The sequence below is a fragment of the Crocodylus siamensis genome, chromosome 1, assembly GCF_052110815.1.
Source record: "Crocodylus siamensis isolate JL-2025a chromosome 1, ASM5211081v1, whole genome shotgun sequence".
Lineage (NCBI taxonomy): Eukaryota > Metazoa > Chordata > Crocodylia > Crocodylidae > Crocodylus > Crocodylus siamensis.
This window is the reverse complement of record NC_143395.1, coordinates 226,364,192-226,389,928: the sequence shown is the minus strand read 5'-3', so window position 1 is coordinate 226,389,928 and position 25,737 is coordinate 226,364,192. Positions and strand designations below refer to the sequence as shown.

General features: G+C 39.5%; 1 protein-coding gene and 1 long non-coding RNA gene across 3 annotated transcripts in view; one reads left to right on the top strand and one right to left on the bottom strand.

Moving 5' to 3' along the window:
- ALCAM (activated leukocyte cell adhesion molecule) overlaps positions 1 to 25,737 on the top strand; it is a 174,913-nt gene that overhangs the window by 140,476 nt on the left and 8,700 nt on the right. Inside the window, exons 8-15 of one of the 2 annotated variants that reach the window (XM_090058270.1) lie at positions 1,565 to 1,694; positions 7,543 to 7,655; positions 9,060 to 9,195; positions 9,280 to 9,417; positions 11,786 to 11,914; positions 13,122 to 13,160; positions 15,875 to 15,992; positions 23,351 to 23,467. In XM_090058270.1, the coding sequence (XP_089914396.1) occupies positions 1,565 to 1,694; positions 7,543 to 7,655; positions 9,060 to 9,195; positions 9,280 to 9,417; positions 11,786 to 11,914; positions 13,122 to 13,160; positions 15,875 to 15,992; positions 23,351 to 23,438 (891 nt within the window). In that variant the 3' untranslated portion in view covers positions 23,439 to 23,467. Of the gene's footprint in view, positions 1 to 1,564; positions 1,695 to 7,542; positions 7,656 to 9,059; positions 9,196 to 9,279; positions 9,418 to 11,781; positions 11,915 to 13,121; positions 13,161 to 15,874; positions 15,993 to 23,350; positions 23,468 to 25,737 lie in introns of both variants that reach the window. The other variant, XM_090058261.1, reaches the window with a different exon arrangement.
- On the bottom strand, positions 16,031 to 19,314 carry LOC149874226 (uncharacterized). The gene is made up of 3 exons (XR_016443606.1): positions 19,113 to 19,314; positions 18,729 to 18,841; positions 16,031 to 16,127 (listed from the first exon to the last, which is right to left on the bottom strand). It is a non-coding gene; the product is annotated as an uncharacterized LOC149874226 (long non-coding RNA).

The following is a 25,737-nucleotide window of genomic DNA, read 5'->3' as shown; positions in this document are numbered from 1 at the left end:
AGCGATATAATGCTATTAGCAAGCTGAAAAGATAACCTTGCCAAGTTACAGCAATCTCCAAGAGGATAGGTGCTTCAGGCCTTTGGAGAATTGCATCAAAACTTGGTGAAGGCTTTTAAGGTGGTGATTTTTCTACCAAACGATGCAGTGATTTAAACACCACAGTAAATAATGACCAGAAGAAACAGTATAAACAGAGAAAACAATTTAACTTGCTCAAATAAGAGCACCAAGTAATCCCAACAGGCAAATCAAATCAACAGAGCAATTATGGGAACAAAATCCCACCCAAGATTTAGATCTGACTTTGGAAAGTATATTGAGAGAACTCCTCTCATAGCAGCCTTCAGAAGAGCAGCAGAACTCAGGAGTGAAACTTAAGATATATGATTATTAGACAAATCTCTCTGGGAAACCAAATTTTTCTGAGAACATTTGGAAAAGAATTAAGCAAAAAGAGACTCAGTTTATTTGAAGCTATTTTAACCTCATCCTGTGAGGTTGACCAGTTTAAGTACTATATAGCTACCATTTCAAACACAGGGTCTTTTGTTGCTGTTCCTCTGTTGCTGTATAAAACTTCATCACAAACGAGAGCTGACTGGCAATACAGGCAGAGCAGTGGAACGTAGTGCTATCAGATGCACAAAGTACAAACTGGATACAAATCAATGTCCGAGCTATCTTGATGGAAGAGATCTTTGGACAACCGTAGTTCTACCTTTTGGCTGCTACCTTTCTTCCTCATATTGCTTTTGGCGGCCCTACTTTTTGCATGTGTGTTCTTCTCCCATTAAACCCGCTGCTAGACTTCTGGAGCAGGAGATACAGTGGCCTTCTTTCATGTTATTCCCTGTCCAGGGTGCCACATAAGGACATCTCTCTTCTGGCACTCTGCATTGCTGAAGAATGGTGATGGGGCAAATGGGGTCTGAGGTGACTTCTCAGCACTTACAATTAAGCTGAGTCACAGCAGACTTGAGGCCCTTGGCCAGCCTCCAATTCCTCTATTTTAATGTTATTTCATATAGGAGTGCATGAGTGCCTCTTTGTGTTCTGTGATGAGTGTAGAAAACCTAAGGACCTTACTTGGCATGGACTACAGTAACTTCAGAGTCCTCCTCCCACCAAAGGGAAGCTAGAATTAGTTCAGTCTTTGCTGTTTTTGCTGTAATTCTAAAGCTACTTAATGCCACATGCTTCAGTAGAGGCTGACTTAAATTTGTTATAGCAGTTTGGGCAAGATACTGTTTCTCAGTCTTAGTCTGCCTTACCTGCTAAGATGGTTTATATTTCATTTTCTGGTGAATCTTCTCTTCTCTTAGCATTTTGTAGTTGACACTTGAAACATGTAAAACATTTTAACTTATGGGTAACTACTGTGCCTGAAATCTGGCAACAACCATAAAACTTTGTTTTGCTGAAAGGTGGCTACATTTCAGTGGATTTAAATGGATACAGACTGAAAGGTTTCAGAATTCTTTACGAAGAAAGTCAGAGCATATAAAACTAGTCAAAGCAAAGGTGACCATCTTTTTTTTTTTTTTTTTGCTTTCACCAACAGGGAGAAACAGAAGGCATAAGGAGCTCAGATACTTACATAATGACAGACGTGAGGCGAAATGCAACAGGAGAATACAAGTGCTCTCTGACTGACAAAGACCTGATGGGTTCAACCACCATCACTGTGCACTGTAAGTTACTGGATATTTTAGTTCTATATAAGATTTTTAAAAATTTAAAATATAGGGGTTAAGCCATCCCTGACTTAGAAATGTGATGAAGTCCTATTAGCTACAGGAGAACTGAGCACTGGACTAATACAGAGAACTTTGTAGAAACGAGTAAGAGTCTTACTTGTGTTAATGCATTTTTCCAGTGTATTTTCATTAGCTTTTAACATACTATCTTTTTTTCTTGTAGAATTTAAAATAGATTTATATCTGTGTAGCTTTTGTTTGTGCAACAAATGAAGTAATAAAATAGAATAAAGCTGCAACAATACATTTTATTTTATGTTACAATCAGTGGTGAATTATGCATATTAATACAAAGCAAATTATTATGTTAAGACATTGCCTTGGAATCTTTTGAAAACTATGGAAGAAGTGAGCAGCCCATTATTTTGTCATTCAAAGCCATTCTATAAAGGAATATATGAATTACTGTAGTAGCTCCTACCAGTTCAACATCCTATTTCAGGAAAAAAGGCAGTACCAAATACTTTAGAAGGAATGTGCAAGGAGTCTTGTGATGGACTGTTATACACTAACTTTGTTCATAGTGGAAGCTGTTTCTTCCTTATGCTTATTCCTTGAAGCAAATGAGTTATACAGCCCTGGCAGACTTCTGTGTTTGAGTTCCCCAGGCTGTGTCCAGTTGTTCTTAAGCTTCCTTTGGTGCGAGTAAGCCAGCTTGCTTCTCTGGTACTCTGTTCCTGTGGGAAAACATGACCCCTCTGCTCTTTCACTTGACTCAGGTTCCTCTGCCTCTTCAAATTCCTCAGGCTCTGTATTTTACAAACCACAATTAATGTCTGACCTCTTTGCTCTCCACTCTCCAAACCTCAGCCCTCTATCAAGAAATTGGAAAAAAACTGATTCCATCTAGAACAGGGCTATTTCAAGGTCCTAAGGTCCTCTCCGTCAAATGAATCCTGAAGATTTAACAGGCCTCTGCTTGCATGAAGTCTGAGAGAAATAACATGACCCTGGCAGCAAATGGTGGACTTCAAGGCACTGCATCATTCTATGATGCCGGAGTCTCTTGGGTTGTATGTGGAAGGATTCCCCAAGTTGTTATAGAAATCCACAGTTACATGGATGAATATAAATTCTCCCGCTCGTATTTAATCTAAACTTTTGAGCTCAGAATCGTATGACAATGAGTTCAGAGCAGAACATCGTGTAGCACTTCTCCGTGTTAAATGTGCTGCTTTTCACTTTCACTGACTATCCACTTGCTTTTATATTACAAAGAGGGATAAATACGAATAGCCGATTACATTCTTCAGACCATCTGCCATTTTGTATGCCTCTACCATATATGCTTTTTTATTTGTTTTCTCTCTGACTTAAATCTGTTCAATCTTCTTTCTGGCTGAAGTTTCCACTTGATTTTTGTTTTTACCTTGTTTTTCTGCTGGTGCTGAACAATGACATTTCCTTTGATTTGGGAAGGAGTGACCGTCATTCAGTACAGTATGTCTCAGCCTAGGGTATTTGAGCAGTAAAAAATGTAATAAGAGATTTGGATTTGAAAGCGTCTCAGCTGTTCACTTTTAACTGTTGTTTCATGTGTAGTCCTAAAGAAGTCTGATGGATTGGAGAGACTTGGATTTCCTTTACAGTAGTAGATTTATTGTGATTCAGTTATTGTGACAACAGAACTGATAGTCTCAGTATGTTTGAAATTAAAAATTAGGAACAGAATTTTAGTTCAGTTTACCTGTTACTTAGGTCTCACTTGCATCATTCTTAGGATCACAGCTTTAAACATGGGAGCAAACCTTACGGGTCTGAGTCGCAACACACCATTTTATAGATGGTGATTATAGAAAGGCTGGAAATGGGCCTTTTTCTGTGGCTGTAGGGAAGAGGAGTTGGAACAATGTTCTCATGCTGCAGCACAGGGAATTTAGGTTGGGGATTAGGAGGAACTTTCTGACTATAAGGACAATCAGGCATCGGACAGACTATCTGGAGAAGCTGTGGAATCTCCATCCTTGGAAGTTTTCAGGAGCAGGTTAGACAGACATTTGGCTGGGATGGCTTAGTTGGGAATGCTCCTGCCTTAAGCAGGGAGCTGGACTAGACGACCTTGTGAGATTCCTTCCAGCCCTACTGTCCTATGATCTTATCTAGACAGTGCATTTTTCTCAGCAGAAGTTCAGCTTTTTAGGTCATTCAGAACTCTTGCATATATAAGCATTAGGTCCTAGTCACATTTTGCTCTCAATCTGTTTGTTCCAGGATCGACTCTCTCTACCTCAATCCCCAATGTGTCTTTATAAGTTAAGAATATAGGGCTGGGAAAGCCTGTCTGTGAAGCTTTTCATTTTAGTGAAACAAATGAGAGAATTATTTTATTCGTCTCTGGTTTTGTTTTCACAATAACATTATTGTATCCATCAAACTTAGCAGTATGTTAACTTCCCATACAGTGAATATGCTAAGAAATGAAAATAGGGAGGCGAAGAGGAGGCTTCTTCTCCCCACTGCCCTTTCCCTGTAAAGCAACTAAATGAAATTGCGACTTACCATGGTGCTTGCCTTCCCAAAGGAAAAGGAGGGTTTATGGCACTATGGTCCCTAGAAACTGGTCAGCAGAGCTGACTTGGTACAGAGAGCACACGGCACACTTCATAACTGGTTCTTTGGAGGTCCAAGAGGCATTGTTCCCACTTGGAAAGTGTCTCCTTAAACTCCTGCTCTCGAGTTATGTGCTTCTTCACAATCCACTTTGCATGCAGAGGTTCCTTTCCCCTTCTGCTCAGGATTGCACGCTACAGGGAAATGGAACTTTAAAAGTCAAAAGGCTCTGCTAGCTGAATTTGTCCCAGCAAACTAACTTAGGAAATCAACCAAGGCAAAGACTGTGATTAATGAAAATCTAAGGGAAATTATCGCATAGATGATACAGGAAACCTATCTTCCATTCCCAGTAGTGTTCCTGTCTGACCTGAATATATTCAAAATACCAGGCTGCCTGATTACAGCACAGTTGCATCCAATCTGTCACCTCTTTTTGGATTAGAAAACCTATATCTGCAATACCGTGTAGAAAACACTCTCTTTACAATTTCTCACATTATTCATATTGCTGTCACATTTTCACTCACTACAAAGTAATGTGTCAGATGTAATCCCCATACTGATCTGTATGGAAAGCCAGCTCTGAAGTTAATTGAAGACTTCCAATTAGACTAAATTAAAAATTGGCATATACTAAACATGGCACCTACTGAGGAGATTATGCATAATGACAAATGTAATGAAGGAAGTTTTCAGAGGCTAAGTAAATGACTAGCCAAGTAGTCCCAAATTATTTTTTCCTCTTACAAGTAGGAAGAAAGGCAGGTTTTAAGGGATTCTGTATTCAAACTTTTTCAGTACTTTTCTACTAACAGAGAGAAGCATATGGGAACTTTGTTTCATGTACCACAAAGCTACATGATTCTATCATGTATATGAAGACAAATCATGCTGTCTGATAGGACTTGCCACTAGAAATCTTTCTGCTGAATGGAAGCTTAATTTCATACTTGCATTCTACAAAAAATTCTCAGAGACACACCATTCGGAAACAAGTTTCATTCCCTATAAATCTTTTCATAAGTTGGTGTGAATGACAGCACTGTGTGAGGAGGGGAAGGAGCTGCATTTCCAACACCAAAAAGGGAGGGGACCCCAGAGGAGGTCTGGATTGTGAGATTGCTCTGGGCAGAGTGTCAGTCTTGCCTAACATGAAGGCCAAGAACTTAAGAAGCTCTTGTGTCTTCTGATGCCTATGACAGGATTCCCTCCTGGATGATCTTCTATGATCTCTTAAGTCTGAGGTGTTATCCTGCTTCAAAGAAATAACGGTTTGAGTAGAAGTCAAAGGAAAATCACCCTGAGAGAAAATTCTTAGCCTTTCTCCCACTTTATTTCATACTTGGAGAACATCAGAGAAAAAAGGAAACAACCAGCTAGCCATCTCTCAGATTAAAAAAAAAAGGAAAAAAAAGAAATGATAGTTCCTTGGCTGACTCATCTCGCTTTTGTGGGACTCATCTTGCTTTCAAAATCCCTTACTGAATTTTGCTGTTTTGGGTTTGGAGGACATGCTTTTTTGAAGAGGGGAACACACTTATCAGGCAACTCTCTTCCATTGGTAAAGATAGATTTCTGCTCACCACTGATAGGAGAAATAAGGCCCAGAGATACTGACAAAGGTTAGTAGTATTTGTTCTCTTGTAAGATGGGCCCTGTCCTTCCTTTGATGCTGTGCTGCTTTTTACCAAAATACTGTTCCTTGTGAAACAGGCAGTCAAGTTGGGTTCATACTTTGAGGTTGAGGGAATTGGCCATAATTGCTTGCCAGGGGATAAACGAGTCATGATTTGGTGGGCTTAAACAATTCTAAGCCCTTTAGTACTAGAAAATAAAGGCTAAAGAATTCCTGTCTACTTTGTCACCTGTGTTATCTCAGGTATTTTTAAGATGACTGCTGTTGTAATATCAATGCACTGAGGATTTGCAATTGGGAAGGAAAACAACAGGCAGGTGACAAAGGAGCATCTTCTATATTTACTAAGATTTCTTGGTGATCTGTAATGTTGGGAAGATAATGAAATATGACAAGTAGATTGAAATTCAGTTTGCCTGAAGGTGGCAGTAGCACTTGAAAGTCTTTAATACAGAAGAAAGCAAATGTTTATGAGAAACTGAGGTTATATAAAGATTTGGGCAAAAATCTCCCCTTGTTAACCACCTCCCTCACAAATAGCACAGTGGTAATATAGGGGTATGACCTGAGCAAAACCTATATTTAAAAACCTGTATTTTAAATATTATTTTCCCTGTACCATTTCCTTCCAGGGTTTTCTTTTTTTTTTTCTTGGAAATGATGGTAATAAGAGGAGGTTCCTTCCAGCTGCTGGTTATACTAGTGGGATATTTTAATAGCCGCTGGAAAAATTGTAATGAAATAATAGTGCATTCATCCCTGACATCTGTTTCAACCACTTGTCATTTCCCCCCACACATTTAAGGTGACTAGGTATCTTAGTGATCCCTAATATTACATATGGAAGGTGACAGGGGATGGGGATGAAAGAAGTTTAATTGGGCAGCACTGTCATTCTCCTGATACACAACTGAATGTGCAAAAAGCACATGATAGCAGCTTGGGGTCTGGAATTTGGAATATTTCATATTTTTGGGCATATAATACAGTAAGAAAGAAGAAAAGGAAATCATGCAAAGGACGCCTGCACAAAGGTAGATGAATAAGGAATGCTTTTTAAATTAGAAAGAACTTGGGGAATGGGGCTGGAACAGAGTGCCTTTCTGACTCTACCCTGACTAATCTTTCAGTCCACAAGCTTTCTTCTAAATGGGAGGTGGAAATCCTCTGAGATAAGACCATCTACCAAGTTCTGGTCTCCTTCTGCCCTCCAGAACTTGTATCTATAATCAGGTGGTGAAGCCTCTCTCTACCCATTTTCTTCCTACGTGGTTTTCTATACCTGCACTAACTTCTTCCTGCATCTCAACCTGGTAAAACACCGTTTTGTCAGATGATCTATTGGTATGTCATCTTTTCACTTTTTTTGTTAGCTTATATTGTACTGGACAAGTCAGGGTTTTTTTGTATAGTCTTTAAAATAGTTTTTCTGTTTTGCCTCTCAACCAATGTAGATTCTTTAAGAAAATAAATTCTAAGTTTCAAAAGTACCATTAGTCTAGTTTTCTTTGTCTTTTTTTTCTTCCCTGAAAACACTCTAATGGGGACAACCTTCAGAGATGTGTCTTTTGATAATGATCTTTTTTATCACAGATTTGGATCTGCAGCTTATTCCTAGTGGAGAAGTTACTAAGCAAGTAGGAGAGGCTCTGCCAGTATCATGTACTATTTCTTCCAGTAGAAATGCAACAGTGCTTTGGATAAAGGTTAGTAATAACAATTCTTGCTGAGACCTGACTCATTGCATTAGCTTATTATTTTTTCAGACTCCTTTTGCATTTTAGAAAGAAAAATAAACAGTTTTCTTTTTACTTTTTTTAAATTAATTTGTTTCAAGCATTGCTAAAATAAAAGGTGGCAAATGGTATAAAGCTAGAGCCATCATACTGTATTCAGTCTTTTAGATACTGTTGCAAGACTAGTGATTTTTTGCATGCCCTGCCTTGATACCTTTGAACAATTTGCCTTAATGTATTCTAGGCTTCTTAAAATCAGGTTTCTTTAAGAATCTACTCAGGTTGGGCATCGCTCATTTAGGCATCCATTTGAATCACTTCTGGAAATTTACAGATCTTCATGTTTTTTGTTGTGTACCATTAAAGTGCTAAAAGGACAGTGTGTTGGGCTATTGGGGCATGGTGATTAAGTGTCTGATTGGTATTGGATTATTTATTCTTGATCAGGGCACTGCAGCACCCTGAGGTGGCGCCAGATCATTTATAAAGGGTGCTGCATGAAGGTAAGCGATGTATGAAGAGAGAAGCAGGAAAGCAGTGACTCAGGCTTGTCTGTGTGTGTGGCCAATCCCCCACCCCCATTGCACAGCCTCTCTTCATAGAGGTATAAACAAGAGTTTTTGAAATTGGCTGCTACTCAGTTTACAGAAATTATGGAGAGGTGCCTATGGAGGAGTGCCTTGAGTCTGAAAAGGTTGCGAACAACTGGTATAGGTAAATGTAATAACACTTCTGTTGCCTCCATGGTGTGTGAAATCCCAGAAGTATAAGACTTCCAGGTTGGAGGAATGGCCAGTATTGGGATCAGTAAGAACAGAAAAACAAATGGAAAAATAAATTTTTTTTCTCAGACTTGTTACAGCTGTTACTGATAACAGTGTGCATCTTATTAGCTCCACAGTAAAGCATCACAATTTACATGTGCACCAGTATTAGGATGCAGCATACTAATGAACTCTGCCATAGGACAGTACTGTCCTACGGTAGAGTTCTTTACTGCACTAGAATGTACATGTGGATGGCAGCCAGGGGGTTTGCTCCACTCCGACTCAAACTGCTGCTGTTTGGGTGCACTTGTAGATGCTGCACCCAGAAACAATTGACTCCAGCACAAACTGCTCTGGAGTTTACCTTAATTTCACATTTAGGTGCACCCACACTGTCCAACAAAGGCAGGAATTTAATTTATTGCTAGGGGACAATTCATCTGGAGGCCCTAACCTAGCAAAACATGCATAATTAAAGTGAAAAACTACTACTTATTTTATCACTCACAAGATAAGTAGATTTTCTGTGTTAAGCATACACTCTTGTATCTTATTGGACGGGGGCCTAATTTGGAATTCATGTGGACTAACCTCTTTCTTTTCTTAGGACAATACCAGAATGCAGACAACTCCATCATTTTCAAGTCTACAGTATCAAGATGCTGGCAACTACATCTGTGAAACTACATTACAAGAGGTTGAAGGGTTAAAGAAAAGAAAAACACTCAATCTTACTGTAGAAGGTAATGGAGCGAATGGTTATGATCATGGATTGTTCTCTTCAGAGTTACGTTATTGGTATAGTTAATACAATATTGTTCTTTTAGGAAAACCTCAAGTCAAAATGACAAAGAAAACTTATGTAAATAAAGCATTTAAAACCATCATCTGCCATGTGGAAGGTTTCCCCAAACCTGCGGTACAATGGACAATTGCCAGTACTGGAGCTGTGATAAATCAAGCAAGTATCTTTCTTATTGACTAAGGCATACAGAGATGCACAAGCAGTGTGATTTTGAAGTCTAGACAGCATGCAGATTGATATCAAAGCAGCCCAATTTAATTAGTTTATACACAAGACAGTTAAGAGGTGAAGTACCTAAACACCTAAAAGGGTACAAAATTCATAGCAGAAGATGACTCCCGACTTAACAAACAAAGGAAGATCCAATGGCTGGAAGAAGTAGTTAGGCAACTTCAGACTAGGAACTATATATACATTTTAAGTGAAGGAATGTATTGGGTCTTAAGAACTACAAATTCCCATTTTGCTGTATTTCTTAAAACCTTTGATGTCTTGCTAAACGTGTGACAAGAGTGCTCAGCCTAGGAAAAACTGTCCACAAATTAACTGGAGAAAAGATACTTTGAAACTAAGACAGGCTTAAATATAGTGCTACCAGTGAGCTTGTAGTTGAGTACTGGACAAAATGAATTGTATACATACACAAAAACCATGGAGGGAAGAAGTAATGTCCTCTGCATGGCATTTTTCAGACTACACCCTCCAGTAGACTTTGTTAATCTGTTCTGGCCAAATATTACATTCTGTTCTATCCTTGGAGCCTTACTGAAATTAAAGAGCCTGTGCTGGCTATATACATGGACAGAGCTCACAACTTTCAAGATAGAAAGCTCCAGGACATGGTCCCTAAATTACTGATAACAATTCTGGGCACAGCACTAACTGAAAGATGATAATAAACAGTAGTAAATTCAGGTGATGGCTATATAAACATTTTAATTGGATCTGTGATTTTTGTAATAAAACCAAAACAGTAGTATAATTTAAACACATGAAGCTTAAAGGGAGACATAACCTTAGACAAGATAAGAATATGAAAATTGTAAACACTGAAGAAAGGCAGTGAGTATGTTTACACAAGACACTTCATGAGTATTAGCCTAATAACACTGCATAGTAGCATCTCATGTCAAAAACTGTACTAATAGCCTACTGCATAGTCTTAATAGGCTAATGTGCAGTAAGCATCACTAAATAACCATGCACTAGTGCTACTGTGCAGTAACTCTAGGTACTGCACATTTAGTTAATACTTTATTAAGGAAGTGCTAAACTAAATGTACATTATCTAAGGTGCATGAATAAATGTGTAGATGTGCCCAGTGTAGCTGAAGGAGGTTTAATGGGAAATAATAGAAAAAGACAATAAAAAATTATAGTGGAATGAGGTGGAGCTTTCTAATAGTGATGTATTTGACTATAGAATAACCTAACAAGTGAAACAGTCTGCCCTACTTTAAGACAGCATTTCTCAAACTGTCATATGTAGCAGACTTCAGAGCATATGCAAGTAGAAGGGATAGGAAGAGCAAAGAAAGGGGGAAGAGATCATTCAAAAGGAGGAACAGGAAAAAAAACCCTCTTCATATTATATTTCGGATTGCTAGAGAAGTTAGTGTGGTCATAGTGACACTATCCAAAATGTAGAAGCATACAGGTACAGCAAGCAGCACGATAAGTTTATAAGGGCTGCATGACCCAAAATAAATTTGAAAAGCACTGCTTTATGATGTTTAAAACAAGTCTGGACAAACACAGATATAATGAGGGAACTACTTTTTAAAAATATGTACTGAAACAACAAAACTGAATTGCCCGATGCAAAAATCTATTATCACGAGGTAAGGCCTTATTTAGTGTATAGTGGGTGCACCTACGTGTGAACCTGTTAAGGAGTCAACTGTTCCCAGATGCAGCATCTTCATGTGCATCTCGGACTGTAGCAGTTTGCACCAGGGTGGAGCAGCCTTAGCTTCAGACATTGGCAGAGGGGCTTGTAGAAGTGGGGGTCTAGACCCCAGCTGGCAGGGTGTGACAGGGTGCAATTAACATACCTGATTAGTGTGTACACATGCATTCAGGCATGGTTATTTTTGTTGCCTTAAAATAGTACCCAACACAGTACTGTCTTATAGTGGTGAAAATTAGTTTGCTGCAGTCTAATAGTGTCACACACGTAGACTATGACACTTTGCTGTGTAGCAAATTAGTCTACTGTGCAGATAAGCACATATGTAGATATTCCCAGTGTGTCTCATTTTTGGATGGAGCAAAGTGTTTTTCATGTTTAATATTCGTATAAGCAGCTAATAAAATCTTATCCTATTTGAATTACAAATATACTACTGGACAGTTTTTCGTTGTTATTTGAAATAGTTCATTTCTCCAAACTATAAATAGAATATCTTAAAAATATTTACTGCCAAAGTATTTCTTATAATTTCAGTCCTGGCCCATGATAGATGTACTTTTTATTGTCATATGGAATCATTTTTTTAATTAATTTTCCTTCTTCCCTTTCCAGACAGAGGAAACCAAATATGTTAATGGAAAATTTTCCAGTAGAATTGAAATTGCTCCTGAAGAGAATGTTACATTAACTTGCATTGCAGAAAACCAGTTAGAAAGAACTGTGAGCTCTCTGAATGTGTCTGCTAGTAAGTACTATCAAGATCCTGTTTACCTGAAGTTTTAAATACCATTCTTTAAATTAAATATCCACTATCTAGTACAAGATGTAGATTGTGTAGCAGTAGTGTTAGTGAGAGACTTTATTTTTAGTGCAGAAGACATACCAGTTTTAAATCCAACCTAGGAGACAGTGAATTGAATGAGTTACTAACAGATGGGGGTTGTTTCTAGAGGATGTGAAGTGACGTAAGTCTTAGTACAATTCAGTGGGGCAGTGTCTGTATTTAAAAAAAAAAAAAAAAAAAAAAAGCCTACAGTGGCTCTAATGGTCACAAACTCCTCTGAGACGGTTTTAGGCTGGACATAAGAAAAAACTTCTTCACTGTCCAAGTCCCCAAGGCCCAGAATAGACTGGCTCCAGAGGTAGTACATCCACTCTGGACTCTTAAGAAACATTTGGACACTTACCTTCTTGGGATCCTTTAAACCTAGCTGATTTCCTGCCCCTGGGGCAGGGGGCTGGACTTGATGATCTTCCAAGGTTGCTTCCAGCCCTGATGTCTATGAAACTCGCTCCATTGTTGAATGTCTTAGCAGAAAGGCCAAGGAATCTAATGAAAATATAGAGTAAATTCCCCTCTTATGCTTATAGATGAATCCTCTCCAGAATAATGGATTCAGATTTTTGCTGCTGTATTTCAAAATATATTTGCTTAGCGGCTAGATGATGTCATTCTTTGCTCGTACATACATTATATGTAAAGTATTTTTTATTTATTTTTTAGAACTCATTACTAAAATGATATCTTTTCTTAGCTGCCAATTTCGTGGTATGCCATTAATGGCTGTGTGAGTTAGTTTCAGAACAGAATCCACACATGGGTGCTAGCATCTAATCCAGTATTGTTTACAGTAATAAGAAGGCAGTGCCGATGTTTTTTGGTGGGGTAACATAATGCTTAGTTAAAAGTATTTATAATATTGAACTTCTTTCTGTCTCTCCAAACTCTTTAGTATGATGCCTGAAAACTATAAAATAAAGTTTTCTGCCTGAAAGTAAGATATTGATTATGTTGTGTTGCTAATGCTGTATTAAGTATGAACATTTCTGTCCTGGCTGTAAAATAGACTGCTGTATTGAAAAAAATATCACAGCACATTATGAGGGCAAAGGTGACTTTTTAGTTCTCACTGGATTTTTGTTTTTAACTATATTACAATTTTTCATTTCAGTAAATTTTCCAGAAACGGATGAGGCAGAGGATAAAAGTGGTATGTATGTACAGCATTGCATATCCCACTTTCTTAACTGTATCAGCTAAAGCTTTCTGAAACCATAGAAAATTAGGGTTAGAAGTAGTCCAACCCACTACTCCAAAACAAGACCATCCCCAACTATATCATCCCAGCCAAGACTTTATCTAGCCAGGTCATAAAAACCTCCAAGAATGGAGACTCTGCAACCTCTCTGGGTAACCTATTCCAGGTTTACTCTCCTTCGTGTGAGAGTTTTTTCTAATCTCTAACCTCAATTTCTCTTGCTGCAACTTGAGACCGTTGCTCCTTGTTCTGTCATCTGCCACCACTGAAAACAGTCTACCTCTCTTTCTCTTCTCTCATGTTCCCTGCCCCTGAACCATTATTGTTGCCCTCCACTGAACTTGTTCCAACTTATCTACACCGTCTGTAGTGAGAGGCCCAAAACTGAACATAGCACTCCCAGAAGTGGTCTCATCAATGCTGAATAGAGGGGAATAATCACTTCCTAGATCTTCTGGTAACACCCCTACTAATGCAGCCCAGTATGTCCTTAGCCTTCTTTGCAACCAGGGTCTACTGTTGGCTCATGTTCACTGTAACCCCCAGGTCCTTTTCTTCAGAATTGCTGTGTTGCCAAGTCACTCCCCAGCCTGTACCAATGCATGGGATTGTTCCATTGTAAGCAAAGAACTTTGCATTTCTTCCTGAACTTCGTGAGATTTCTTTCAGTCCAATCCTCCAATTTGTTAAAGTTTCTGAATACTAGTCCTACCCTCCAGCATATCTACTACTCCCCCAAACTTGGTGTCATCTGGAAACTTGCCAAGGGTTCATTCCATCCTAACTTCCAGGTTGTTGATATTGAACAAAAATGACCCCTGGGCACTCCACTGGAGACTAGCTGCCAACTAGATAGAGCCATTGACTACTAACTACCCTCTGAGTCTAATGATCCAGCCAGTTTTCTATCCACCAGACAGTCTGTTCATCCAACCCATACCTCTCTAACTTGCTTGCAAAAATATTGTGGGACACCATATCAGAAGACTTGAGAAAGTCAAGGTATATCATGTTCACTGCTCTTCCTGCTTCTGCAGTCAGTCATTTCATCATAGAAGGCAATCAGGTTGGTCAGGCATGACTTGCCCTTGGTGAATCTGTGCTGTTCCTAATCACCTTCTCCAAGTACTTAGAAACAAATTTATTGAGGACCTGATGCATGATTTTTCCAGGGCCTGAGGTAAGGCCAACTGGTCTTTAGTTCCCCAGGTCCTCCAACCTCTTCTTAAAGATGGGCACTATCTATTTGCCCTGTTCTAAACATCTGGGACCTCTCCTGATCACCTTTAGTTTTGCAGAGCTGCTGATAAAGATAATGGTCAGCAGCTCTGCAATCACAGCTGCCAACTCTCTCAGTACCCTCAGGTACATCATGTCCAGCCACATAGACTTGTACACATCCAGCTTTTCTAAGTTAACCCCAACACTGTTGGCCGCTCACCTCCTCCTGCAAATGGTGCTGCCAGGTGCCATAGTCCAGGAGCTGACCTTGCTTGTGAAGACCGAGGTAGAAAAGACATTGGGTATTTCACCCTTTTCTGCCATTATTTGTCACTAGGTTGCCTCTCCTATTCAGTAAGGGACCCACACTTCCCCTGATCTTCCTCTTGTTGCTAACATACTTGTAGAAACCCTTCTTGTTACCCTTTGCTTACCTTGCTAGCTGCAACTTCAGTTCCGCTTTGGCCTTCCTGATTTCATCCCGGCATGCCCAAGCTATGCTCTTTTACTCCTCTCTAGGCATTTGTTTAAGTTTCCACTTCTTGTAAGCATCCTTTTTGTGTTTTAACTCACTGAAGAGTTCCCTGTTAAGCAAAGCCGGTGTTCTGCCATACTTATTAGTCTTTCTGCACATCAGGATGGTTTATTCTTGTGCCCTCAGTAGAGTTTCTTTAAAGTGCATACAGCTTTCCTGGACTCCTTTCCCCCTCAGACTGGCCTCCTTGAGTGAGTTGAAGTCTGCTTGCCTGAAGTTCAGGGTCCTTTCTCTGCTTCTCTGCTTTCTTCCTTTCCTCAGGATCCCGAACTCAATCATGACATGGTCACTGCTGCCCAAATTTTACATTCCCCACTAATTCTTCCCTGTTGTGAGCAGCAGAACAAGCCTAGTTGGCTTCCCCAACACATGCACCAGAAAGTTGTCCCCAGCTAGGGCCAGTGATACAAAAATTTCTGCTAGCTGTTTGAGAGAGCCTCATCCACCTCCTCCTCCTGCTCTGATGGTCTATAGCAGACACCCACCATGACTCCACCCTTGTTGCTCTCCCCTCTAACCCTAACTCAGAGATTTTCAACAGGCGTATCTCCAGCTTTATACGAGAGCTCTACGTAATCATACAGCTCTTTTACATAAAGCACAACTCCCCCTCTTCTCCCCTGCCTGTAGCATAATTATTATTTTATAATAATTGTTAATGTAATTGAATAATTTCCACAACCCTTCGCAGCTGGACTTGAGTTAAAATAGCTGTGGCTATGAATATCTAAAAATTAGACTGTTGAAACGTTGTCCTTTAATAGTATTAAAACTTGCCTATTTACTTTCATGCATTTTACATAGTTTTGGCTGTTTGACTAAGCCTTGTTTGGGGTTATTTTTACACCTGACATTTACTGCCAGCTATGATTGTAGAATGACTTCATGAGCTTTTCTTCTTTGTTTTTAGATGACAATACAGAAAAGGTTAATGACCAGGCAAAGCTAATAGTGGGAATCGTTGTTGGTCTTCTGCTAGTTGCTCTGATTGCTGGCATTGTCTACTGGCTTTATATGAAGAAATCAAAGTAAGAATTTACAGTGGAAAAATAACATTTTTTTTTAATTTAAAGAAAATGTGCACTTACCTATTTTTGTCTCTAAAGTATTCACAATATGCAGGAATAGACAAGTTATCACCATAGATAAATTGTATGTTGCATCTGAAATTAATAGACATCTTGATAGGGAAACAGCTACAGCACAGATTTCAGAGGGGACAGTTTTCTTAGATCGTTTAAGTCATTTAGGGCCAAATTCTGTTTTCACTAAAGTCAGTGAAAGTTTTGTTTTGTTTTTTCCATTTCACTTAAATGGGACTTGGCATTTAAACTGAGTCAAATTAGGGATTCCCAACCACTTGCCCAGGAATGCAAGGGACTTGATTAAATTTCTTAAAAAGCACTTTGAGATCTTCCATCACTATCTGCTTTAATTCACCTTTTTGTATTGTTTGAAAACAAAGGAGTCACTGTCTAGAGCTGCGTGTTTAGTCATCTCTGGAACAGTATAGGTTTTTCTTATTGGCCCTGCTCGTTTTAGGTGGTTTTATTGGTACAGAAAGAGAACCTTAACCAAGATTGTGATGGGAAAGTGATTTCATCAGGTCCCCTAACTAGTTAGTGTGGCAGTGATGTGGGGTGGGGAGGAAAAACAAACAAACCCATACTTTACCCAGAAGCAGCACGTTAGTTCAACCTGGCATCCGCAGCATCTGTATAGATTGGGCACTTCAGCAGGACTTTGGTGCTTTTATCTAATAGCTGATTCAGTTGGCTATTAGATAAGTGACAAAAAGCCCCACTAAAGTGCCTGCTCTAAACCGATGCTGCAGAGTGGGGTCAAAGTAACATACGGCCTCTTCTGGGCATGTGCTGGGCTCAGCACAGGAGCATGCTGACTTTAAAATACCAGGGGGTTTTGGAGTTCTTTTCATGCCTGCAAGTAGCCCATGTGTCTAGTTCTAATCCAGTATTTATCTTCTGAGGTTGGGGTCAGTCAAGGTAAGTCTGATGGCAGGGTAAGTCTGTCCTGTCAGGGATTCAGTGGAGTTAGCTGACTTACAAGGTCACATTCATAAAGTGTTCTGACAAGGGACATCATATGATTAGAGACAGTTCTATATGGAGATAGAGTATCATAGCTCGTCTGTTTTTCCCTATTTTTTCTTCCTTCCCCCCACATAACATCTAAAATATACATATTCTAGGATTAATTTCACTCCCTGCTGAACAATTGCAGGCCTGTCTGTCTGTCAGTAAAAAGCTCTCTTCTGTGGTTAGCCACAACTGAGCAGCTTCGGGAATTTCCTAAACAGGGCATCCCTACAAAAAAATCTAAGCACAGTCAACATGTAATATTAAAAGGGGAAAGGAGAATTAAAATTATTTGTTTGATCAAAAATATTTCCCTCTGCTGTTTTCCTTCCCTTATAATGAGCCGTAGTTTCATTTTGCTGAGTCCTCATATTCAAAGTGGGGGGAGAGGTATAATTTTTACTTTCTGGCAGGTTTTTGTACTTTATGGTATTTGGTTTTTAAAGTTTACTTCAAAGTTAAGTAACAGACTATTCTAAAATGAGCAAGAAAAATGGAAAATTAAGTCTGTGGTAGGACAAGCTCATTGGGAGCAATGCAAAAGCATCATAGGATCATAAAAAATTAGGGTTGGAAGGAACATTGTAGGTTATCTAGGCCAACCCCCTGCTCAAAGCATGACCAACCCCCAACTATATTATCCCAGTTAAGGCTTTGTCTAGCTGGGTCTTCAAAACCTTCAAGGATGGATATTCCACAGCCTCCTAGGTAATCTGCTCCAGTGCTGTACTACCCTTCTTGAGAGAGTTTTTTTCCTAATATATAACCTGAACTTCCCTTGCTGCAACTTGAGGTAGTCTCTATTTAATATATGTCTTTAGAAATTGGTGACAACATATCAGTGATTGAAATATATAACATGTTCCCTTTCCTGTTTTATGGATGCAAGGAGTCAGCAGAAGAAAGCAGTATTTATTATAAAGCGAGATTTCAGTGCAAATACACCACAAATCCTATGCAGCTATGTCACAAACCACTCAGAATCCTTACTGACCCCGAGTGCGTCCAGTCATAACCTTGCATCTCCGCACAGGCCACTCTTGAACATTTGGGTACTTTTTGAATGCACTCTCAGACAATTACTCATCTAAATCTATGTCCCCAAAAGGACATCCCTGCAAAGCCTGAGAAGTCAGCAGCCCAGCATTTCCCAAGCTTCTTGAGGCAAGAAAAAGAAAATTACCTTTTTGTTTTGTTGTGGTTTGTAAAATCTTGATCAGTCTTGTCATCTAATATAATAGGAACATTACTTCTAGCCACTGAGTATATTCACAGCCATTAACTTGTAATTATTCATCACTTAGTGCAAAAGCCAATTGTTGCTGTATTATATTTAACTACATATATTTAACATATACTGTCCTATCAAACAGGCATGTTACCACTATCCTGTATCTCTCACCATCCCTCTCTGACCAAAGAGTTGAGAACTGCCATTTTCCTCTTTGATGTAGCCAGGCAACCAAATAGCTAGTTGTCCTAGGTAACCAGGATTGACGTGGCATGTGACATCAGGCTCCCAGTAAATTGGAAGTCCATCCCTTATGTAGGCAACATCTGCAAGTACAACTATCTTAAGCAACCCATTTCATTTATAAGGGGTTCATTGTATAGCTAAGCAAACTGGTCATATAAAAAGAAGTGTTAGTAGCTTCTACATATACTTACATTTTAGGGAAGCATGTTTTCCAGAGATTTCTGATTTTTAAACTTGGTCTCCTTTTCCTCTTCCTCCTTGGACCCCTCCTCCTCCTCTGATAAGGAACACATCTGAAGATAAGCTAGAACAAAATTAAATTGATTTACTGCAGCAAGTTGTATGGGGATCAAATGCACCCTAAATTGTTGAAGCCTCTCAGCAGTCTCTTGCCAATCCTCAGGCCAGTTATATGATGAACAACAAAAACTGGGCTTTGCTGCTACTTCACACACATTTACCACAACACTTAAAAGTTATCAAAGTTACCAGTCATATCATGTAGAAAACATTTGTAACATAACGTGCAGATTCTGCATTGCTCACGATTACCTTCCATTATATTAACTACTTACTTTTTTTTCATATGAATGTGATTAATGCTGGTGTGCATTTGTACCAACATGTGCCTTTTCCCCACTGGTCATCATTTCTTCAATGCTAGAATATTGGCTTCAGGCAAGCCCCTTCTTTCTGCTGTTGGTCATTCATCAATAGTTGGTCAAAGAGGGTACAGATGCTGCTTCTTATTCTGGGCTCTTGGTTTTTTTGTGCAGGCTTTAGTAAATGATGAGTTTGAGTAAAAATCTAAACATGGCTTTCAAAAGCAATGCCGTTTATAAAAGTTCATGGTTCCTGCTTCAGTGCAGGGAGAGACTTAAATGCACTTTTCTCTTCATTGCTGCCATGTTCATCAAGCAAGCTGAGATGACAGGAACACCTACTACTTTGAACTTCCCTGTTAAAATAAAACACAGTATGAAATGTTGAGTCTGGTGGTAAAAAGAAGTCAAAACCGTGGGAGACATTCTGAATGAGCTCTTATATTTAACAGTTTAAATCAAGGGCACACAAAAAAGGAAATATTGTTTTTTCATTAGTGAATATCATACTGTGAATGACATCCAAGTAAAACAGCTGAAGGTAGAGCTTACCCCAATCCAAGGGGAGACTGGCATGTCATTTATAGAGATTACAGGATGAGCAAAAGCAGGTATATTCTTGGAGAAAACTCAGGACTTTTCTTGAAGCAAAGTGTGAGATGTCAGATGAGGAGTCTAAATTTTAGTGAACCATACAAGGATCTGCATAATCTGAGTAGGGGAGAAAAGTACAGGAAGCTGAAACAAATTATAAGCAAAGCTGTAGTAGTACCTGGTCTTAGTTACAAGTCCACTTCAGATAAATAGATGCCACTGCCATTTCCCACAACGTATGATGGTGTCAGGTAGGTTTGTATGGCTATACATAACATACTACCCAACCCCAACAGGTTTGAGAGCGACTTCTAGCAACTTGTGGTGTCTAGTTAAGCTGCTGTAGTAGGGATACACTTCCCAGAGGATCTACAGCAGTGGTACTTTAGTTTAGTTCAGGCTGAGATGTTCTAGCACACTAAATACAGACTAGCAGCACTGAATTCTGCATTGTAGATATGTCATGACCTGGTTATAAAAGTTGCACTCCAACCACAAAAGCTGGTGAGTGCAATACAATTAGCTGCCAGAAGAACCAATAGGGGGATTTAAGTGTATTGCCAGCTTGCCACTAGTTGGTTACAAACTCAGGCTCTATTATTGTGGCTCTTGCGCCAGAGTTTTCCACTCTTGTGAGCAGAGCTCCACCAAAGTCAAGGTGCTGGTTGCCTCAGTAGCAGTAAGAGCTCTGTGTTTTAATAGGCCTGAGAGTATTGCCTGCCCAAGGATCACTAATACTTAAAGCTGTGGCTGTCATTGGTAGTGTCTGGGGGAGCCCTAGTACTGCAGTGCAGCACAGGACTGTCCAATTGATGCCCCAGGAGGGCTTAAGTTACAGCCCCTGGGCTCCTGCCCAGATACCATTCCCCTCATTGCTCTGGCTGCAACACCTTCTTTTCCTCAGGTTCTTCCTCTCTCCTCTGGCTACTGTGTCCTGCCTCTGCCCCAGGGAAGGTAGTGGTGGGGTGCCCATGAAGGTGCATTGCAGGGTAGGGTGTCTGGTAGAGGTGGGGAGGCACCCACATGGGCATGCAGAGGAGCAGGGGGAAGCATCTGCTTAGCCCAGTGGGCTGTGGCTCAACTGGTGCAGCATCTGCAGCCCCGAGGAGCTAGGAAGCTGAACAGACCTACAGTAGTGGTATCATAAGCTTCTGCATTCACTAGAAACTAACATCGTGATGCTTCCATCCTTAGCATTAGGTATCAAAATAAATGGCCAGATTTCCAGACATACTGAGTTCCTCCAGCATTTATTACCTTTATTACCTTCTTTGGGCCATAACAGGAACTGTAGCTCCTCACTTGCTCTGAAATGGAAATCTCCATCTTCACAAAAAATTACATTTGGGGCCTGAAAGGTTCATGATGATGTCTGTGATATCAAAGGAGAGAGAAACAGAATCCAGCATAGTTAGACATGTTTCTTACATACAACTCTCGAACAATAAGAAACAAAATAGTTGGATCCGTTTATCAACGTACATTTTTAGCATCTGCAACTGTAACCTACAGAGAGTAATAGTGGGTTCAGAACTGACTAGTGTTAACATGAAAGCCAGCCTGGCTTAGGCTTTGCGCACAGTGAGGGACAGAATGAAGTTACAGTAATTTTGCCTAATTCTCTTCTATTGTGGCTTATTCTCAGACTTAATTTGTTATATTTGACATACACCCTTACGTTTCTATAAATTAAAGTTTAGCCCTGCTTCCTCTGCTTCACTTATGTTCCATGGCTAAAGCAGGATTTTGCTTATTGGACTTTGTTAATTAACGTGCAACTGTTAGTGCCCTTTTTAAGCGAGCCCGGTAGTCTTGCTGGAGACACCCCAGAATGGTTATTATCTGTCATCATCTGCTTAGCTGTTATGGTGGAGACGTTTCATGTCTTGTTATTCAGATGACAGGCAAAATACATCTTAGCCAATAAGTAAGGCTTAAAAATATCTTTTAAATCTCCCTAATCCACAGTAAATTTATTAAGCTAGAAGAAGTTTATCCAATGTTAGGATATTCTTTTTTTCCCTTGTATTATGGTCTTGCAGTGCATCTCTCATTTACTTTCTGAGGTGTCAGATGAGAAAACAAATAAGTTTACCGTACAACAGAGCTTACTATAGTGCAACTAGCAACTTTGTGACAATCTTAACTATTTAAATGACAGAAGTCAGTGATAATGAACTAAAGCCACTGATCTTTGTACTAGCTGGGCTTTCACACCAAAGATCTCCCCACTAGCCATACTTGAAGTTTCAGGCTGTTGTGCGTACCCAGAACTTCAGAATTTTACATATATACATTTTTTTAAATCGGGCCCAAAGACCCGTACCTTCTTTGCATCAGGCCGTTTCATGTGCCTTGCACAGGGGGCTTGGCATGTCAACCATGCGTGATTTGGAATATATTTATAATACACCAAAATTGTCCTATGTTGCCCTAACCCATTATCTGAATTAAGACTTAACTAACAGCACTTCTCTAGGATACCTCTTTGCACACATTAAGAGCATGCAGACATCCCACCAATAAAAAATAAAGGTACAATAAAAAGTATAAAAGGTTACATGATGTATGGTGTCAGTCTGTGACATGTCAGACTCTTGCTAACTTGTGTCATCACTGAATTCTACAAGTCAGTGTCACCTTAGTTCTTTACCCTGAAGCAAGGGTGAGCACATGCATAAATCTGTCACAACAGACATAACTTTTTCTGTAGAGGAAAAATTATCCACAGAGAATGTATATATGATAAGCTGCTTTGACACATGGGATTTACTTTGCCCCACTCAAATGTGTTGCCCATTTACATTTTAAAAGTGGTGGCCTTTAAAACGTTATCACACCACTGCAGGAATCTTTCACCTTGGCAGACAGTGAAGCTTCTCTCACACATTAAATCAACGGCTTAGTGGTTTTATTGTGCTAAGCTACACTAAGCACTTAACTCATTAATTCATCTTCACTACTTATATTAAAGATGACCTGCTATTTAAACGAGACGTACCTCTTTCTCCTGCTGCTCAAATATTTACACATTCTCTTTCCTACCCAAAAGTTGTCAGTCATAACTATCAGAGATCTAGAAACAAATAGCATCCAGGTGGTACCCAGAATGCTTTTCCAGCATGGCATAAGTTCTCGTTAACTTCTTCACAGTAAGGGAGCTTCTGCTGTTTTGGCACAAGCTCCAAAAAGCAATTATTACATGGGCACACACAGAGACTGCCATATTGGTAAGGATGCTTTTCTTACAAATCTCAGTTTAGTTTGTTCATAAACAAGACTTCCTTAATACAACACGCAAAGACCTATGCAATGAATGTGTCAGCAAAATGTGTACAGCCAGTTTAACCTTACTAAGTGTACATGGCAATTAAGCTCAGATAATTTAGGATCTTTTTAAAGCAGAGTGTGTGTATGCAACCTTACATCAGTGCTAAATTCTATGGATAAACTAATACTAATGCCATCAGTATATTTATGGCCATATGCAAGTTTTTTTACTAGGCTGGTAATTAAATTGTGCACATTTTCTGTATTGGAAAGAGGCATAGCATATTAAAGTTTTGATGGAGCAAAGTGCATAGTCATGAAAATAAGATATTATTTTTTCATCATAGGGCAGCATCAAAACATGTAGACAAAGACCTTGGAAATACAGAAGAGAATAAAAAGCTAGAAGAAAACAATCATAAATCTGAAGCTTAAAAGACAAAACATGTCAGTCATCATTCCAGGTGGGTGTTGTGAACTGCAATGTATGGTATATGTTTATCCACCATTCCCTACTTCTGCATAGAATCAGAATTGTTTGCTTGTACCTTCCATCTTGTTCTGCTAAAGGAGATGTTTCCTTCAATTTAAAAGGTAAGTAGCTTGTACTCTTAGAGCAAAATGGCCCTGAATTTCTCATTAGTGTAAGGTCAACAGTTGCCATCTGGTCTACCAAGAACTGTAAGATCTTGTAGCCTTATTTCAGAACACAAGGATTTGTATTGGAGACAGTGGGAACTACCATATTTACTCAAATATAAGACAAGGTTTCTTCCCCCTGCAATCAGCATAGCAAAAACACAGTGCCTTGTCTTACGTTTGCATACAAGGAAACCTCATTAAATACATTGTGCATCATTAAACTGCTGCCAAAAGCAGCACGTGCTCAGTAATGGAAACCAACTTTGAAGCTGATTAAATGCAGCTAACACTGAACATGATTATAAAAAACATGGTCCCTCTTAGGCAAACATACTGATGGGCACCTTCCAAATGGAAACATTAGTGTAGCACATCTGATTAAGATATATGGCAGTTCCCATTAAACTCAGTCTCATAGCTGACTCTTTTTTGAGTAATAGTGAGCCATTAACTAGTTTGACTTCCCTTCACTCCCACAGCTGAGCTGTGCCTTTCTTGTCCATTTCCAATTATTCCTGTTTCTTCACCAGCCTTAAATATCTGCAATCACCACCAAACAGGGCCCCAAACAATTCACCCAGATTCCCTCTATCTGTTACCTCGTTGCATATGATTAGAGTGGCCCTGCATCTCATCTGCTTATGAGTTATGGGATCCTCCAAAAATGTGCAACAAGAACAGCTGGTTCCAGTCATAAGTGGGGGCTAATCAGCACATGGATCCTTTTGTGGTGGTGGTAATCTGGCATATGTGCACACGTACTGAGCAGCGCTGAGTTATGGGGTGCAGTGCTGAGCATGGCTTGAAATGCTGTTGACTTTGGAGCCCAGCCCAATGAACAGTACAGTAAATTATGAGCCTTTTGGCTTTGACTTGTATCATGCATAGTTTGCACTGTATACAGATAGGTACAAAAGTGCTACTTAAAAGTATGTTTATGGGGTACCTGAACTAAAACTTGTAGCTGTTTCATAGAAATTCAAACGTATCTATTCCAGATGAACCAAGTTTTTTGGGCACCCGTAGTAATTTGCTTATATGCATATTTCAGTCAGTGTTTTCAGATTTGCTCCTCACTTCCACCATGTGCTCAGGGAGAGCAGGGTCTGATGGGGGGAGGGCGGGCAGGGAAGGAACGGGATGCAGAAGACAAGGGGGCTACCTGACCTCCCAGATTTATTTTTCCTGCTGTAGCAGTTGGAGGTGGACAAATTCAAGGCAACCCCCCAATAATTAGATTCTGTACCTGGAAAAGTATAACAAATTATACAGTTTCTATATATGTGGGCACTAGTAATTGCAGGGTCATCTTATATTTGACTACACACAATACCTGCATTTCTGTTGTCTTGGGAAAGTGAGAATTGTCCCCCTGGACAGCTAAGTGCACATGTACATAAAAATTGGTAAAGAACCCTGACATTCATAAGCCAATTCACATAATATTTTCCCCAATTGTTATATATCAGTTAGCATTTAAGTAGCGTAATAACTAAACTGAAGAAAATGTTGGGTTTTATACTGACAAAGCTGACTTAAAGTAAAAGGAACATATCACTGCTTACAGTAGATAAAAGTAATGTTTGTAAACACCTCAAAAATGATTTCAGTTCAAGGGACAGGAAGCTCCACTTAGCAGAAAGCCACTGAAAGGTAACTTCCCTTGTTTTTTCCATTGGCCTTGCTATTGCCCTTCCATTGGAGATAGAGGCAGTAACATAGCAATGCTATTGCGGGTGGGGTGTAGATCTTCCCACTTCTAATTTCTATAGAACAAAAACTTCAGGAGGCCATAAGCAACTACAGAGATAACAACAGCACCGTATCCAGTAGTCAGATGGATCCACCACTGCTGTATCAGTCTTCTTTCAGTACCACAAGCAAGAATTCACACCATCTTGAAAGAGTAGTGTCATATGTGATGTACATTATAGACATCACAAAGGAGTGGGAACTTAAGACATTGGTTGTTGCTTAGGTGTCCTCTAACAAGTTAACTTATTTACTTATTATTTAAGTAAATATTTAAATATTACATTCTCTAATTGCTTGCCTTTTAGAATTTACAGGCTTTGAAACTCTAAAAGGGGCT